The following is a 15,843-nucleotide window of genomic DNA, read 5'->3' as shown; positions in this document are numbered from 1 at the left end:
GGAATCATTGATGTTTGATCTTCTCACGTGTTTGATTTGCTGCTTTTCCTCTCAATGATCTCAATGATCTGAATGTGTTTGGAATCATGTGGAGCTTTGGACTGTTTGGACCAAACAAACATGGTGAAGGTGTCACTTTGGGCTCTTTGTGACCACATTTCTCACTATTTTCACAATTTTTCCAAAGCAATCGATCGATCGATCGATCGATGGGGGAAATGATCAGCTGATTGATCCAGAATGAAAAGAATCATTAGTTTGAGTTTAACACAAAGGAGACACTTTACTGCACTGCAGTACTTTTACTGTCAATACTTGAAGTACTCTTTCCTGATTATACTTACATACTTTTACTTTAGTCACATTGTCAACGCAGGACGACTTTGTCCACTGCTGAAAGACCTGCAGGAGACGGTGAGACATGACCGGTCTGTCTTCCTCTGTTATCTGTCAGACTCAGAGCCTCTCAGTGTGGATGGAAACTCCTCTGAGCTGGAGGACGATGAGGACGAGGGAGGAAGAGGAGAGGTCAGGGCCTCTCAGCTCGTCCCTCAGACTCCAGACCAGGAGGCTTTCCTGAAGGAACACTTTGTCACGCTGGCCGACCTCTCAGGTTCAGGTACGGCCGGAGCTCATGGTCGCAAACACGCCACCACCGGCAAACATCTCACTGTCAACACGACAAACGAGACGAGGCTGTTCGTGACTGACTACTAACTTCAGCTACACCACAACCGCCCAGAGAGAGTCTGAGAAGTTTGTCACTGCAAGCCAGAAGTCACTCCCCACCCGAAAAGTTCAGAAACGTCAGCAATGAAAATGGTCTAAAGACTCGTTAGCACCGGCTAACGAGCTCCTCTGGGGGCTCGTTAGCCGGTGCTGGTTCATTAGTGAGTTCTGTCTGCGGTGGAAACAAAAACAGAGCGAGCTAAAGTACATGTTGGTATGAGTTAAGTTTCAACGACACCAAACCGTTTTGTAGAAATCAGGCGTATTATGATTATTAATCAACCGTTATTTATTGTTATTGATAGAGAATATCAGCACCAGTAGGAAAGCAGACGACCGCAGATCCATCAGAGAACTTTAGCAGGAGGCAGTTAGCTGATGTTTGTGGAGGGTAAAGACCGACATAACAACATAACGTGATCTGTTGACAGGGAGTCCAAGCAGAGCGTCTCACAGCTCCAGTGAGAGTCTCAGCATCTCCTCCAGGTTCCTGTCCCAGAATTCAGCTGGAAGGTAAAACATCAAATCACACAGCTCCCCTCAACATGTCGCCTGGCGGGATCAGGGCAGCACAGAATGACATTTGCTAAATTTTAGCGAGCAGAGACTTTAAGGTTTCAAAAACCCTCTGGTCCTGCTTTCTGTCCTGTCGCGTCAGCGTCGCTGTGCCTCAGATGATAAACGTGCTTCTCTTTCCTCGCCTCCTCAGTCGGACTGTGCTTCCTCTCCCATCTCGGAACAGTGGAGGAGGAGGAGGTGGAGAAGTGAAGGCCCGTCCTCTGGTCTCAGAGGTCCGACCTCTGATGGATCAGAACCAGAACCGGACCAAGGACAGGAGGGTGTCATGGAGCCAGGACCCAACCCAGAAACAGAACCAGGAGCAGATTCCCTCACTTCAAGACCAGGCACAGTCGCAGGACAAGACCAGCCAGGACCAAACACAACCTCCTGAGGCTGGGAACCAAAGCCAGCAGAACACAGATCAGCTCCAGGACCAGGTAGAAGATAAGGGGACCTCCTTGGCCCAGCAGGCCCACCGGCCCTCCCCACTGAAGAAGAAGGTCCAAACCACAGTTGAGTCCAAGAGGAACCTGGGCCCAACGGCTCGGGCTGCAGCCTCCCATCTGAGCTCCTCCTCTGGACTTCGGAAGGCTCAGTCAGTCCAGAGCCTGCTGAGCGACACAGGTAAGACTCAGAAGATCGAGACACAAAGGTGAACAGTAAAGGTGTAAACCAGTCTGTCCAGACATTAATTGAGACTTGTCCAGGACTAAAGTCTCTCTCTCTTCCTCAGGTGACTCCTCGCTCACTCACTCAATCTCCCGTTTGTCCAGAGAGGCCTCCCCCCAGCTGCTGCTCCCCCTGTCACGTCCCACCACCCTCCCCTCCTCTCCAAGACGCCCCCCATGTACAGCCCAGTCCCTTCAGAGACCCAGCCCCGCCTCCCCCAGGTCGCCCCAGCAGGAAACAGTCGCCATCACCTCCGCTGCAGCTGCTGCTCCTTCTGCTGTCACTCCGAGGAAGTCGTCGTCCTCCTCCTCCTCCGCTCCATCAGTGCCGCGCTCCTACATGAGCCCCACCGCCAGCTCCATGGCCAAGATGTCGCGCTCCATCTCTGTGGGCGACGGCCTCAACATGTCTGACCCCAGTGAGGATCCCTCAGTGACGTCTTCGCTGGCGGTGGAGGCAGTAACCTCCTCCTCTCAGGCCAATGAGACTCCGCCTCCTCTTGTTGCCGTGGTGGCCTCCAACGCGGCTCTGGCCACGCCCCCTCACGCTGCCGTTGTCCCCGTCGTCGCCGCCTCCTCGTCTTTGTCAGTGGGTAACCATGGTAACCAGGCTGCCCCTTCCCCCCGCGGTCTCCAGGCTCGGGTCCCCGGCAGGCCGCTCCCCGACAAGCCCTCCCTTGCGTCCTTCTCGTCATCACCCTCCTCCTCGTCTTCCTCTTCGCGGCCTCCTCCGGTGTCCGTCTCCCCCCTGACTCCCCCACGACAGGAGGAGGAGCCTCAAACCGATGCAGAGCAGAGAGACAACACAGGTTTGGACTCTCATCATCCTCCTCCTCCTCCTCCTCCTCCTCCTCCTCTTCTTCATCCCTTCATCCTGTCATCTCTTCGTCGGGGCTCTCCCTCTCCCTCCATACTGAAGGGTGAGATGCTTCACTCCTCTTTTATTGTTATTCCTCCTTTGTGTCGTCACTTCTCAACATTTCACTTGTTCCTTCGTGTTTTTCTTCTTCTTCACGTCTTCTGTCACATCAGACGGATGTTTCGAACGAACCGTCGGCACAAACTCTGATTCCTCACTTCCTCCAATAAAATAAACCCGTTTTCTTTTCCTCAAAGTTCACGTCGTCACTTCGGACTTTTTAAAGTGCTTCTTACCTTCTGCGTCTCTCTGTGCAGACCAGCCAATCAGTGTGGAGACCTGCAGAGCTCTAACCAATGAGCTGCAGAGCTGCTTCAAGAGAGCAACTCACCTGTACAGGAAGGTGAGTGTCACTGCTGACATCACCTGTGACATCATCAGCAGTGTGTTCTCAGGTCACTCACCTGTCACTCTCTCCTCCAGGTGAGCGGCTCCCCCCCTGATGACTCCGCCCCCCACCAGCGTCAGATGGCTGTCGTCCTATCAGAGGCCTTCCAGGCCATGAGGGCGGAGCTCGACTGTTTGCCGCTCAGCACGCCGAGCATTGTGGGAGTGGAGGGGGGGTTGGGAGGAGTCGGTGAGGTGAAGACGGCGGCCCTCCTGGAGGAGTACTCTCTGCTCCTGCTGCAGGCCGTTCACAGGAGGATCAATACCCACGACTCTGAAGACTGAAGACACCCTCCACTCCTCCTCCTCCTCCTCCTCCTCCTCCTCCTCCTCCTCCATGCTTTACTCCTCCCTTTGCTTTTTGTCCTTGTGATCTAAAACCATCTTCCTCCTCTTCTTCTGTTTTTTTTCCACTCTTCCTCCTTAGTCTTGGTCTTCCTCCTTCCTTTCCTTTTCCTGATCAATTCTACTTTTCTTTACCTCCTCATCTTTCTCCTGTTTTTTCTCTTTACTATTTTCTATCCTTCTTCAGTCTCATCTTCATCCTCTTGTCTTCATCTTCCTCCTCCTCCTCTTTCTTGTCCTCTGTGTCCAAATCCTCCATCTTCTTGTCGTCTTTCTCCCTCATCTTCTTCTTCCTCCTCATCTATTTTACTTGTCTTCTTCACCTCCTCCTCCTCCTCGTCTTCATAGATGAAGGATCTGAAGCCATTTTGATTTTGATTCTGGACTTTTATCCCTTTTTTATTGTTATGCAAGAATCTCTCCGGTCTTAACGAGCGAGTTTGTAGAAACTGAAGCGACAAACTTTTTTCGAGTCGAGTTGTTTTTTAAAGACGTTTCTCGGCTGATTTTTTTTGTTTACATTCCCTGAAGGTTGTTTGGAGGGAATGACGACGAGCCAACGGATGGTTTGGATCATTGATCTTTGATTGTTGTCGTAGAAACGTTGATGTTAGACTGTAGAAACTTTTTGAAGGAGCAAACAGCAATATGAGACATTTTGTCACGTTTGTTTTGAACAAACTTTATTGTTCTTTGATTTGATGTAAATTTTCTTTGAGTTCACTCGGATGTGAAACAGACTTCCTGCAGCAGAGCGTCATGATGCATTCAGGTGACGCATAGTTTTGATGGACTCTTCGTATTTATTTACTGTTACAGTTTAACTACTGACTGACTTTCTGAATTTACACTGACGTCATGTTTTTCTACAATCATGGACCTGAAGTCGAAAGGAGGACGTTTGTTTTTAGAGACTCACTTTTCGGGTTATTGGGGTTAAATTTGGGGTCCAATTGTTTCTAACAGTTTGTTGTAACACTGACTTTCTCACAAACCAACAGGTCAAAGTTTAGTTTGAAATGTTTTCATGTTTTTTCTCAATTTAATAAAAGTTTGAGACTTAATTTGAGTTTTGACTAGAACTGTTTCTCGGAAGCTGACTGGTCGGCTGTTTGATGAGTTTTCTTTTACTCTTTTGGGAAATAAATCAGAAACACAGTGAAGTTGGTGAGCATTCGGTCGGCCGTCATGGAGGCTGATGTGACCACTGAACACAGCAGAAGTTTCAATTGGACGGCCCTCAACGTCAGCCTGTTTCCTGATTGGTCAGCCGATCTGATGGGACGTGCACAAACGAATGAACTGTCAAATTAATGTTGGCGAAGAGGAGACCCCGATTGTTCAGGTCACGAATGAACGCTGAAAACACGTCAGAGTGGCTGAAGCTGTGTCCTGTCACAGACTAAATCCAGACGTTTAGAATATTTCCAGATGTTTTATTGCATCTGTAGAACAGAAAACACAATCTTCTGAAACATGCTGTTTAAAGTTCCATTTGTTGCTGCAAATCTCAGTTAAAACCCGGGAAAAAGGTCGAAATGGACCTTGGTTGATGCTGAAACTTGATATTTAAGCATTCTGACCGACACATTCTCCTCGAACTGTTTCCTGTTTCACCCTTCCAACAGAAGTTATTCATGAGTTATTAACGGTTATTAATGTTCATTAACTTCAGAGGCGTAAACATGACATTCATCCTGCTCGTGACCACAGGAAGTCGCTCATCCTTCCAAAACAAAAGTCCACACTTTCAGTTCCAGTCTGAAAACTGAAAGGATAGTTTATTGCTGAGAGGATGTCTCACTCGTACACAGATCCAGGGACTTCCTGTCAGAGGGGGAACAGCAGGAAACCAGAGAAAACACTGAAGTTTCGGGAGTCGTCGTAGAGCCGGTAGCTGGCCGGCAGACTGAGGCGAACTCTGTCGCCCTCCTCCAGCTGCAGAGCCACCCCGTTGGACGTGGAGGCGTAGCCGCCGTGGTCGTTTAGGTCGAGGTTGAAGATGATTGGCTGGTTGTTCCTGTACAGGTAGAGACCCATGTAGCCTTTCAGGTAATCAGCAACCGTGAAGCTGAAGAAGTAAAGTCCTCTGACAGGAGCCGCAAAGACACCTGACAAACACAGACCAGGTGAGGGTTAACACACAGTTAAAGAGGTTCCATCGCCCATTACCTGAAAACACAAGGAGCTTTTAAAAGGAAGGTCACAAACACGATTAGATCAACGGGACGGCGATGAGGAGGTTCAAACAGACAAAAGAGACAAAACACAAACCAAGGAAAGAAAGAAAACTTCTCCACAAATTCAGAACGTGCCAACCAGGACAGGAGGGGAGAAGAAGAAGCAGAAACACTAAAACATGTCGTTACCCAAACTGACCTTCGTCAAGACCACGAAAACACCTCGAACACAAGGAGCAAACAACCCTCAGACGTCTTAATTATCTGGATTCATTTCTGTTTTTCTTCACGTAACAAACGAGTTTCCGGCTGAAAAACGTGATGATGATGATATCTTAATTGATGTTTGCAACAAAAGCACGTGATGTGTCTACCTGCTGTCTGGTTGTAGCCTCGGCCGATGTTGGTGATGGTTTTGGAGAAGATTAGAGTCGTTTCCTCATCAAATGGTCCGACTGATCCTGAATCAGTCAGTCCGGCGGAGAACGCCACCTTCAGCTTGTCTGGAAGGAAAAGTTTCACTTTCTCAAGAACTCAACTTTTTAAGAGATAAAAACAGGTTTTATGACAATGTCGTCATTATTGTAAGAATAGGTTTTTATACCCTCTACTGTAAATATTTCCCATCAAAATCTGATCACGTTTGAAGAATAAAACCTTTGAATATGATTTCCTTCACTTTGAAGATGTTCTCTGTTTGCCTGCTGATGATATCGATATATAAACTGTTTAACTCGTGGCTGAAAACCTGCATCGACAGCTGTGATCTCTGAAGTGTCCCAGAAATCACTAATAATGACATGAACTGTAACAAACGTTAGCATGAGCTGCATATTCAAGCTAGCTGTATAGCATGGTAGCTAATAGTAAAAATCAGCTTCCACTTATTGATTAGCAACTAATCATTTCAGATGTCCTTGTATAAACTGTTAAACAAATAAAATGTCACATTTTCTGGACTCGTCGTGTGTTTTGTGTAAAAATCTGAATCTGTAAAGTAACTAAAGCTGGAGAAAGTAAAAAGCGGCATGAAAAGAAACGAGTAAAGTACAACTACCTCAAATGCACTGTATATACAAGCTAACTGTATAGCATGGTAGCTAATGGTAAAAATCAGCTTTTTTCAAAGTTCAAACTAAATAAAAAATGACCGCCGGCGTCGGAGGAGGTTGAAACTGTGACACTCAACATGTCTTTGCTAAAATCAGTAACTTCACACCTTCAGATAACTGAAGAGTCAGACAGGATGTGAGAGAGATGAAACCTTTTAAATTAAAGTGGAATCTCCTGATTTGACTTCACGGAAAATTTTGAACACAAAGAGAAACGAAAATCACTGTGAGATTTTAGTCCAGACCTGACTTTGTGTTTGTGAGGTTCAGCAGACGATCTTCAGTCTCATTCAGTCTGGAGCTCAGAACTGAAATCAGAAAACAGTTCAAACAAACATTGAACTTCAGTTTGTGAACAAACAGTGTGAAGCTTCAGTGCGTTACCTGTGTTTTCTGCCTTCAGGCCGTCCAGCTGGGACTCAGTGGACCTCAGTCTGAGCTCCAGAGCTGATCAATAATCACATTTGATTTATTTCTATACATATATTCATACAGACACGTTAGCATTAGCGTTAGCATTAATAAAACATGTCAGTAGAAACAGAACTACCTGCAGTGTTGTTGTGGCTGTCTGTCAGTCTGGACTCCATCCAGTTCAGCTGAACAGACTGAACTGAAAACACAAATCAAACAAATGTTTCCTAGAAAATATTCAAATCATGTTACAATAACAATCACATCATTGTAATTAGCTGAATTAGCAGGTTCTGTGAGGAACCTTCACATGTGTGAGTTCCTCAGGGAACCATGTTGGATCCTCCACAGTTTCAGTCTGACGACTCATGTTTCACTTTTTCTCTGAGTTCAAATCTTTGCTCCAAACTCTCCTCCACCTCGTATGACTTCATAGTTGACGTGTAGAAATAAAACATGAATATTAATGAGCAGTGTGAGAGCTTCAGTGTGTTACCTGTGTTCTCTGCCTTCAGGTGTTCCAGCTGTTTCTCACTGACGCTCAGTCTGACCTCCAGAGCTAAAAACAACACATGGTTCATGTTTCACTGGCTGCTTTAACGAAGGATTCATTCAAAGCCACACTGAAGAGCTGATGATGTTACCTGCAGTGTGATTCTCCAGCTGGGACTCAGTGGACCTCAGTCTGACCTCCAGATCTACACAGAAAACACTTCATGTTTACAGAGGAGTTCCTCAGGGAGCCATGTTGGATCCTCCAAGGTTTGACTCTGAGAAATCACTAAAAGTTTCCTGTCTGTCACTTTACATCATTTCCTGCCGTTTTTAAACACAAAGATGGCCTCATTGGCCACTTTATTAGGTCCACCTGTACAATCTAATGCAGTCCAATCCAACAGCCTCCACCGTCACAAAGCTTTGAATGTTCACAGCAAATAAAGTGGAACCTACAATTAACTGCAAAGTGTGGGAAGCCTTCAGACCCGTTACAACAGTAAAAACACTGATGACACAAATTGCCCAAAGTGACGCCTTCACCATGTTTGTTTGGTCCAACCAACAGTCCAAAGCTCCACATCAATACAAACACATTCAGATCATTGAGATCATTGAGAGGAAAAGCAGCAAATCAAACATCTGAGAAGATCAAACATCAGATGATTCCACAGCAGAGATCAATGAAACCATTAAAACAACAGATGATCAATCATTTCCTGTCCATCCACTTATTGATTAGCAACTAATCATTTCAGATGTCCTTGTATAAACTGTTAAACAAATAAAATGTCACATTTTCTGGACTCGTCGTGTGTTTTGTGTAAAAATCTGAATCTGTAAAGCAACTAAAGCTGGAGAAAGTAAAAAGCGGCGTGAAAAGAAACGAGTAAAGTACAACTACCTCAAATGCACTGTATATTTAAGTGCAGTAAAAATCAGCTTTTCTGAGGCTCAGTGGGATTATTTTTCCTGTTATTGCAGCTTGAATCACGTGTGTGCTGGCTGACTGACGACTGACGGACAGGTGATGTACCTGTGGTCGTTCTGTCCAGCAGACGCTCAGTTGTGTTCGCGTTTCTCTGCAGTTTGTTCAGTTTGGAGGTTTGATCTGAAACACCAGCAGATACAAAAACAGACAGCAGTCAGAGTGTTTGTGGGAGTTTGTCTGTGGACCTTCAGTCACCTGTTCTGTCAGCCTGAACTGAAACCAGCCGAGGAGACACCGGAAGTCACATCACATCCTGTCCATGTCCAGGAAGTGGCTCAAAGCGCACCTTTACACCTGCTTAAAGTTGCACTTCCTGTCCTGTGGTGTGCTGTGAGGACCTTCTCCTCTTGCTGTGTGAAGTGTCTGAGTATCTTCAAAGAACTCTGTATGAGCTGTTTCTGTTTAAGACTCACAGTCTGAAACCTGGTCTGCAGCTGGTACAGATCTAAGCTTGGACCAATCACCGTCCTCGGACTCCCGCTCTGGATGGAAACGTGGTTTTACAGTGAACCGTTTGAACTGAATTCTTCTCTGTGGTGTACCTGGATTCACTGAGGTGTGTTTGATTTGTTCACCTGTGGTTTGTGCCTGCAGCTCGTCCAGTCGACGCTCACCTGCACTCAGTCTGTCTGTCAGAGCTGAAACCGCGTGAGATAAACAAGAACTCAAAGAAACTTTGAAACTGAGCATGAGCTGAAAACATCAAACACAGATTTCAATGTCAAAAAGAAGATTTTTAAAAGACCCCTCTGGACATTTCTCAGCCAGGTGTGTCTCACCTGTGTCTTCTGTCCTCAGCTCGTCCACTCGTCTCTCCACAGACCTCAGTCGACCTGTTCCATCAGAAAGTGAATTTTGAAACTGCTTCACTGACATCATCACGTCATGTGACCCGTGTGTCACGTGACCGACCTGCAGAAGTTCTCTCCAGCTCCTCCAGGTGACGCTGGCTGAGGTTCAGTCTGCTGCTGAGCTCTAAGATCTGATCTGAAATCAGTGAAAGCATCATAACAACAAACTGAGTGAATGAGTGAGTGAATGAGTGAGTGAGTGAGTGAGTGAGTGAATGAATGAGTGAGTGAATGAGTGAGTGAGTGAGTGAGTGAGTGAGTGAGTGAATGAATGAGTGAGTGAATGAGTGAGTGAATGAGTGAGTGAGTGAATGAGTGATTCACCGTGGATGAACCGCTGCTCGTGTGTCTCAGCTGAAGCGTTCAGTTTCTCCTGCAGTGTGTTCAGTCGACTCTGCAGAGCTGAAGCAACATTCGTCAAACGTGACTTTATTTTAAATCAGTGAAAAACAAACAGCTCAGAGAATGATTATTGATTATTGATTATTGATTATTGATTACTGATCGATCACTTCAGGCACCTTGTGTGTTTGTGTCCAGCTCCTCCAGACGGACGCTGAGTCGACTCTCCAGCTCAGACGCTTCAGATGGAGATGAGCTGTTGGAGGACGGGAATGCTGGGAAATAAAAGGTTTAAATATTGTAAACATTCAAACCTTTAAACTTTATTCAGTGTTTCTATAACTGCTGTCATGTATATCAAGGCATGAAGGTATTTGACATTTGGGACATTTTCCTCTAAAATGCTGAATTTTCTGTTCTCTGCTGCCACCAGCAGACCAGAAACCCTTTACCTCTGACTTTATAAGCTGATGAGGACATTTTCAGTGTTTGCTATAACTTGTCCTTTAAAGACTGACGTTATGTTATTACAGCTGTGTTTTATATATTTAATACATTAATAACACCTGGGTCTGCATACAGCTGCATTACAGTCGGTTATTATTATCAATAGCGGGTTGATGAAAGTTAAGAGAGGAACAGAGAATTGAATCTGACCTGAGGTCTGCTTCATCAGCTCCTCCATCAGACTCTCGGTGTTGCACAGTCTGACGGCCAGGACTGAAACCACACGGACAACAAACATTGGTTTTACGTCCCGACTGTATTTACTGAAGTCTGACATCAGGGTGAACTTTGTCAGCTGTGTCTAACATGAATCCATCAGTGCTGAACGGAACAGAAGCCTCTCTGTTGTTAAACAGAAACGTCTCCTGTCGTCCATCATCCAGTGCTGCACTACGTTTAGCCCTTAGCATTAGCCTGTAATTACCACTGAAGGCCACGGGGGGCGCTGTTGAGAAAAGGAGCACGCATGTTTTAACGTCACCAAAGACAAGAACAGTTAAATGTGATGATGATGAGATGACCTGCGCTCTTCCTCCTCAGCTGCTCTACTGTGCTCTCGCTCGCCCTCAGTCTCGTCTGCAGGAACGGCAGCTCTGCCGCCAGCGCTGTGGAGACACCGGCACAGGGTTACCATGGCAACCACAAACACACCACTGCCCATACTGGTGTTAAAACATGTGACCATCGCTCAGATATTTGTGCCTTTATAAGGTTTAGAACTGCGACATAAACATCAGACCTTTCACTGTCCGACACCCCTCGAACTCACGAGCAGCACCGACCAAAGAATCCAGCATGGTCACAGCAAAACGCTCCTTCAGCTCTCGGTACTCCTCCATCTTCTCATGCTCCTTCTTTCTGATGTTACTGTCAGACGGCCACATCTATCACCGCTCCTCTTCTGTTCCTTGTCAACCACCACAGTCTGGGTGGCACGGTGGAAACACTGTCGCCTCAGCTAGAATTGTCCCGGGTTCGATTCTCGCTGTGGGCGCCGGGGGCGTGTCCTCCACCATGCCTTCGGCGCCTGCTGCTCGAGGAAAAGGGCCTTTCTGAGTGGAGTTTGCATGTTCTCCCCGTGTTCACCTGGGGTATCCTCCATAAAAGTACCCCCCACTAAAAACATGCAAGAAGATCACCACCTGACAAAAAGACAAAAAGAACTGGGTCCCCGGGCGCCGGTCGGATGGCAGCCCACCGCTCCTGGTGCCGCGGAGGAAGGACGACCAGGATGGGTTAAAGGCGGAGGACAAATTTCACCAGTGCATGGCGTGTGTGTGGCATGTGGATGTTACTGTGTGACAAATAAGGGGGATTGTCCCTCTGATTCTTCTCTGTTTGGTCAGCCCCGAGCTGCTGGTCAGCTCCACATGATTTTAGCTCTGCTGCTCTCGACAGTCTTCGGTGGTGTGTCCCACTGGGACTTGAGGTGTCTAATCCATATTTGGCCCAGATGTTCCTGTACACTATGCCAGCAACTTCCTCCCTGCTACTATGAGCTGAACTGTCTCAGGAGCACCTTCTGCACCTTGGATCCTGTCTGCTGTGGTAGACCCCTGCCTCTGTGGATCTGGTGCTTAGGGCCTGTGCTTGTGCTGCCACGATCAGAGCCTCTGTGCTGGCCTTCTCTAGCCTCTGGCAGGATATCTGGATCTCAGCCTCATCCTCTAAGTGTTGATGGTCCATCCCATTCAGGGCTTGGTCTTCTGTGGTATTTTCTCTTCACCGTCATCACCTTCTGTCCTCTGCTGCCTGAGATTCTTAGTACTTCATCATATTCATAGTTTCTTCTTGTTAAATCGTGGATTGTGGCTCTGACACTTACGAATCCTCGCCCATCTTTTCGTTGCTCATAGAGTCTCAGGGTGCTGGAATTTGGGTGGAGCCCTTCATGCATTGTGAGGTGTTTTCATCTCTTGACATGAGTGGCATCTATCTCCTCCTGTGGCCAGCTTACTGTTCAGCTGGGTATCTGATGACTGGTAGACCTTAGTCCTTCCGCTGAGCTGACTTTTTAGCACCTGTCTCACCCTCTGGAGGTACTTGTCTGTGGCTGACCTCCTTGCATCCTCATCATGGCTCCCATTGGCCTGTAGAATACCCCGGTGCTTGTAGCTGTCCTGGATGTCTGCTGTCCTGCTTTGTTTCTACAGCTGCATTGATTAAATGTACTGTTGGCCCTGTGTAGTACCAAGCACTCCAGTATCTATGAGTGAGGCAGTCGTACGCCTCTTGTAGTCAACCCGGTGCTAAGGTCAACCAGGCGGTGCTCAGGTTGGTCCGCCTAGTCTTGGGCAGTCTTGAGTTTTAGGGGACTGCTCTATCAACCAGTAGCTTCTGCTTTGATCCTCTGATGTTGTTTCAAAGGCCGCCCTGAGCTTTTTTTCCAAACAATCAAATCTGTGAGTAGATGGTAAAGAACTCTCACTGATGGGGTTTAAAGCTTTAGCTGATTTCTAAGTGTTGAGAGTGGCTGAAGTGAAAATCTTTTGGTTTCAGGTTTAAGGCCTGTTAGCAGTTAAAGCACTGATCTGTCAGCTCAGGAGGAAGATGTGAAAACGGCTAAAATGTTGGTTCATGTCAGACACAAGAAAAAACTGAACAGTCACTTCAAGTTAAAGAGACAAGAGCAGCTGAACTGTCAGATGTAAACGCTGAAAGCACCTGAAATGTCAGCTGAAGGTGAAGCAATGAATATACTTGAGATTCCACGTCAGAGCTGTAAATACTTCAAGTGTGAGTTAATGTGCAGAAGTCAGGTGGCTCACCTGTGTTCTTCTTCTCCAGGTCCTCCACCGAGCTCTCGCTGGTGTTCAGTCTGGACTGAAGCGTCGACACTTCAGCCTTAAATGTGACTGTTTGAGCTGGAAGACCGAAACACAACCGACTGAAAGACGAGCAGAGACGGACTGACAGGAAGACGGGAACATCTCAGCAAGTGTCCAATGACTGTGATCAAATGTGGCTCAGATTCATGTTCCCATCAGGATGAACTGTAATAACTTTACTGATCCTCTGACTTTTCATCTAGCGCCATCATCAGGTCAACATTTAATGTGTCTTTTGATTTATGACCAAATACCTTTAGAACTGACGACATTCCCATCAGCCTCAGCTGGGCTTTGTGTTAGCATGCTAACACACTCAACTACCACGGTGAACATGGTCAACATTAAATTTGCTAAGCAGCAGCATGTTAGCATTGTCATTGTAAGCATGTTTACATGCCAATGTTAGCCTTTAGCTTGAAGCACCGCTGTGGCTTTGAAACTATAGAAGTCGATGAGATAAAGATCTGATGATGACCTTCGGTGCCTGACCGCTGTGGTTACCAGGGCGACAGACACAACAAAACAGAAAACAGGTTTTAGAAAACAATGTTGAGTTTTGCACCTCAGGGCCACCGTACTTCGGTCCTCTGGCTCTCTTAACTTACTCTTAAACAATAAAGTCGACTGTTTTTGCTTCCTGTGTTAAAGGTGAACCTTGGTTGTGACATCAAACCCATCCCCCTCCATCACCTACCTTTGCTCTGCTCCTCCAGCTCCTCCGCCTTCCTCCTCATATCAGAGTTTAGCTCCATCACCAGCTTCCTGTCATCCTCCATCCTCGCCTGAGTGCTCCTCAGCTCCTTCTTTTGCTGGACCACCATCTCCTCTAGTCCGTCCAGGCCACGTCTCTGCCGCTCAGCCTCCACCTCCCCGTCCCTCAGCCGGCTCTCCATGCTCCGCAGGGCCTGACGCTGCTCCACCTCCGCCGCTTTCAGGCTCAGGACCAGCTCTTTCAAACCCCACAGCTCGTCCCAGAGGACCGGGAGCTCCAGAGGGACATCAGCCCCCGTCCTGACGTCCTCCAAACCCGTCCTGACGTCGTCCTCCTGGTGGACAGAAGCCTCCAACTGTCCCTGACTGACAGCTGGAGACAAACACAGGAGAAGGAACAGAAACAGAAACGGAGCAGACTTCATCCTGGAAGCAAAACCTGTCGCTGAACAAGAGACCAACAGCTTATAAACACACACACACACACACACACACACACACACACACACACACTAATCTTGGGATGAATGAGTCTACTCACAGAAACTTATTTACTTCTTTCAGGACTGAAAACTAATAAAATACAGTCAGACAAATCGTCAGGATTAAATTAGTCAAATTTTAATGGTTTGTTCTAGTTTCTCTTAATCATCAGTCTGGTTTCGATGGTTTCAGTCAAGCTTTAGTGACTTGGTTCCAGTTGTGGTTGGAGAAGCTGAAGTCGGTCAGTTGGTCGGTTCAATAATTTGGGTCAAGGTGAGACATCTAAACAAACACTGGTCAAACTGGAATCTGAACATTTGTAGTTCAGAGACAGTGAGCAAACATCAGCTGAGGAACATGAAAAGGATCCAAAGCTCCAGAAAGTGGAGCCTGTGGAGAAAGTTTGCTCCAGCTGCCAGTTAGATTTACATGAAATGAGCTGAAGATGTTCCTGCTCCGCAGAGGACGGACCAGGATGGACCTTCATGGACCTTCAGCTAACACTCTGACCTTTGAGAAGATAATGTCAGATTGTCCTGACTCATGCTGCCCAGAGGACGAACCTACGACTGTAAGAATAAATAAATCATCAGATGTTACTGATGATGACGAGAAATTCCACTAAAGAAACACCAAAAAGCTCATTACTGACCTCGATTACAGCAGTTCAACTGATACAGATCAATACGTTTATTGACCAGTTCAGATCTGTTGTACAGTGTAAAAATCAGGCTTTCAGCGCTCTCTGGTGGACAAACTGCTTCTCAACGAACTCTCAGTTCTTTAAAAGCTGATCTTCAGACTTTCTATGTGCATTTTATTTCATTATTTCTTCAGATGTTTGACTGCGCTGCTATTTTTATTCTTATTCTTTATTTGAATGTTTTGTTTTGGTTCTTTTAAACCATCTGTGTTTTTTCTTCTCTGGTCTCTGTGCCTTCTCGTCTTTGTGTCTTCTTCTCTGGTCTCTGTGCCTTCTCGTCTTTGTGTCTTCTTCTCTGGTCTCTGATTCTTCTTCTCTGGTCTTTGTGTCTTCTGCACTCTGAAGCTGCTGAACTCGTGACCTCCTCTTGATTGGGGCTGATGGTTCTTCAGGGATCAGTTTCTCCTCAGCGCTGCATACCAAACATAGCTAACGTGCTAATCTGCAGCTCAGAGGATCTGCACACTAAACTGTCACGTGCACACTCACGTGCACGGCTGCTGTGTGTGCTTAACAGATCCGAGTGGGAAACAACCAGAGACCAGATCTGATGTGTAATAACTGGATCTGGTTCACAAACCGAGTCCACTGAAGCTCAAATCCAAAGTCTGGAT

General features: G+C 46.7%; 2 protein-coding genes across 12 annotated transcripts in view; one reads left to right on the top strand and one right to left on the bottom strand.

Moving 5' to 3' along the window:
* Window positions 1-4,678, top strand: part of mapkbp1 (mitogen-activated protein kinase binding protein 1) — a 26,245-nt gene extending 21,567 nt beyond the window's left edge. For 6 of the 9 annotated variants that reach the window (XM_076748281.1, XM_076748280.1, XM_076748278.1 and 3 more), the window contains 6 exons: window positions 455-619; window positions 1,161-1,242; window positions 1,439-1,914; window positions 2,024-2,878; window positions 3,135-3,220; window positions 3,301-4,678. In XM_076748281.1, the coding sequence (XP_076604396.1) occupies window positions 455-619; window positions 1,161-1,242; window positions 1,439-1,914; window positions 2,024-2,878; window positions 3,135-3,220; window positions 3,301-3,549 (1,913 nt within the window). In that variant the 3' untranslated portion in view covers window positions 3,550-4,678. The remainder of the gene's footprint in view (window positions 1-454; window positions 620-1,160; window positions 1,243-1,438; window positions 1,915-2,023; window positions 2,879-3,134; window positions 3,221-3,300) is intronic. The other 3 variants (XM_076748283.1, XM_076748282.1, XM_076748277.1) reach the window with 2 other exon arrangements.
* A 408-nt stretch (window positions 4,679-5,086) lies between these two features.
* Window positions 5,087-14,509, bottom strand: LOC143331784 (uncharacterized). Of its 3 annotated transcripts, XM_076748933.1 has the most exons (17): window positions 14,027-14,509; window positions 13,270-13,365; window positions 11,023-11,106; window positions 10,652-10,714; window positions 10,174-10,269; window positions 9,977-10,054; window positions 9,714-9,788; window positions 9,581-9,634; window positions 9,377-9,439; window positions 8,847-8,921; window positions 7,960-8,013; window positions 7,812-7,874; window positions 7,452-7,514; window positions 7,286-7,348; window positions 7,147-7,209; window positions 6,164-6,292; window positions 5,087-5,720 (listed from the first exon to the last, which is right to left on the bottom strand). In XM_076748933.1, exons 1-17 carry the CDS (start codon window positions 14,466-14,468, stop codon window positions 5,440-5,442), a joined length of 1,842 nt encoding a protein of 613 aa, XP_076605048.1. In that variant the 5' UTR covers window positions 14,469-14,509; the 3' UTR covers window positions 5,087-5,439. The 3 variants fall into 3 exon arrangements, with proteins under 3 accessions (XP_076605048.1, XP_076605050.1, XP_076605051.1); XM_076748935.1 differs by lacking the exon at window positions 7,286-7,348; XM_076748936.1 differs by lacking the exon at window positions 11,023-11,106.
* Between the last annotated feature and the right edge of the window lie 1,334 nt (window positions 14,510-15,843).

Source organism: Chaetodon auriga, chromosome 14, assembly GCF_051107435.1.
Source record: "Chaetodon auriga isolate fChaAug3 chromosome 14, fChaAug3.hap1, whole genome shotgun sequence".
Lineage (NCBI taxonomy): Eukaryota > Metazoa > Chordata > Actinopteri > Chaetodontiformes > Chaetodontidae > Chaetodon > Chaetodon auriga.
This window is presented reverse-complemented; position numbering and strand designations above follow the sequence as displayed.

Bases quoted from the DNA above. Each gene is read 5' to 3' on its own strand.
- LOC143331784 (XM_076748933.1), bottom strand. From the start codon at position 14,468: ATGAAGTCTGCTCCGTTTCTGTTTCTGTTCCTTCTCCTGTGTTTGTCT. The intron at 11,107-13,269 runs GTGAGCCACCTG...GTGTCTCCACAG, and splicing joins CCTGGAGAAGAAGAACACAG to CGCTGGCGGCAGAGCTGCCG. The intron at 8,014-8,846 runs GTACATCACCTG...TTTTCTGTGTAG, and splicing joins GCTGGACAGAACGACCACAG to ATCTGGAGGTCAGACTGAGG.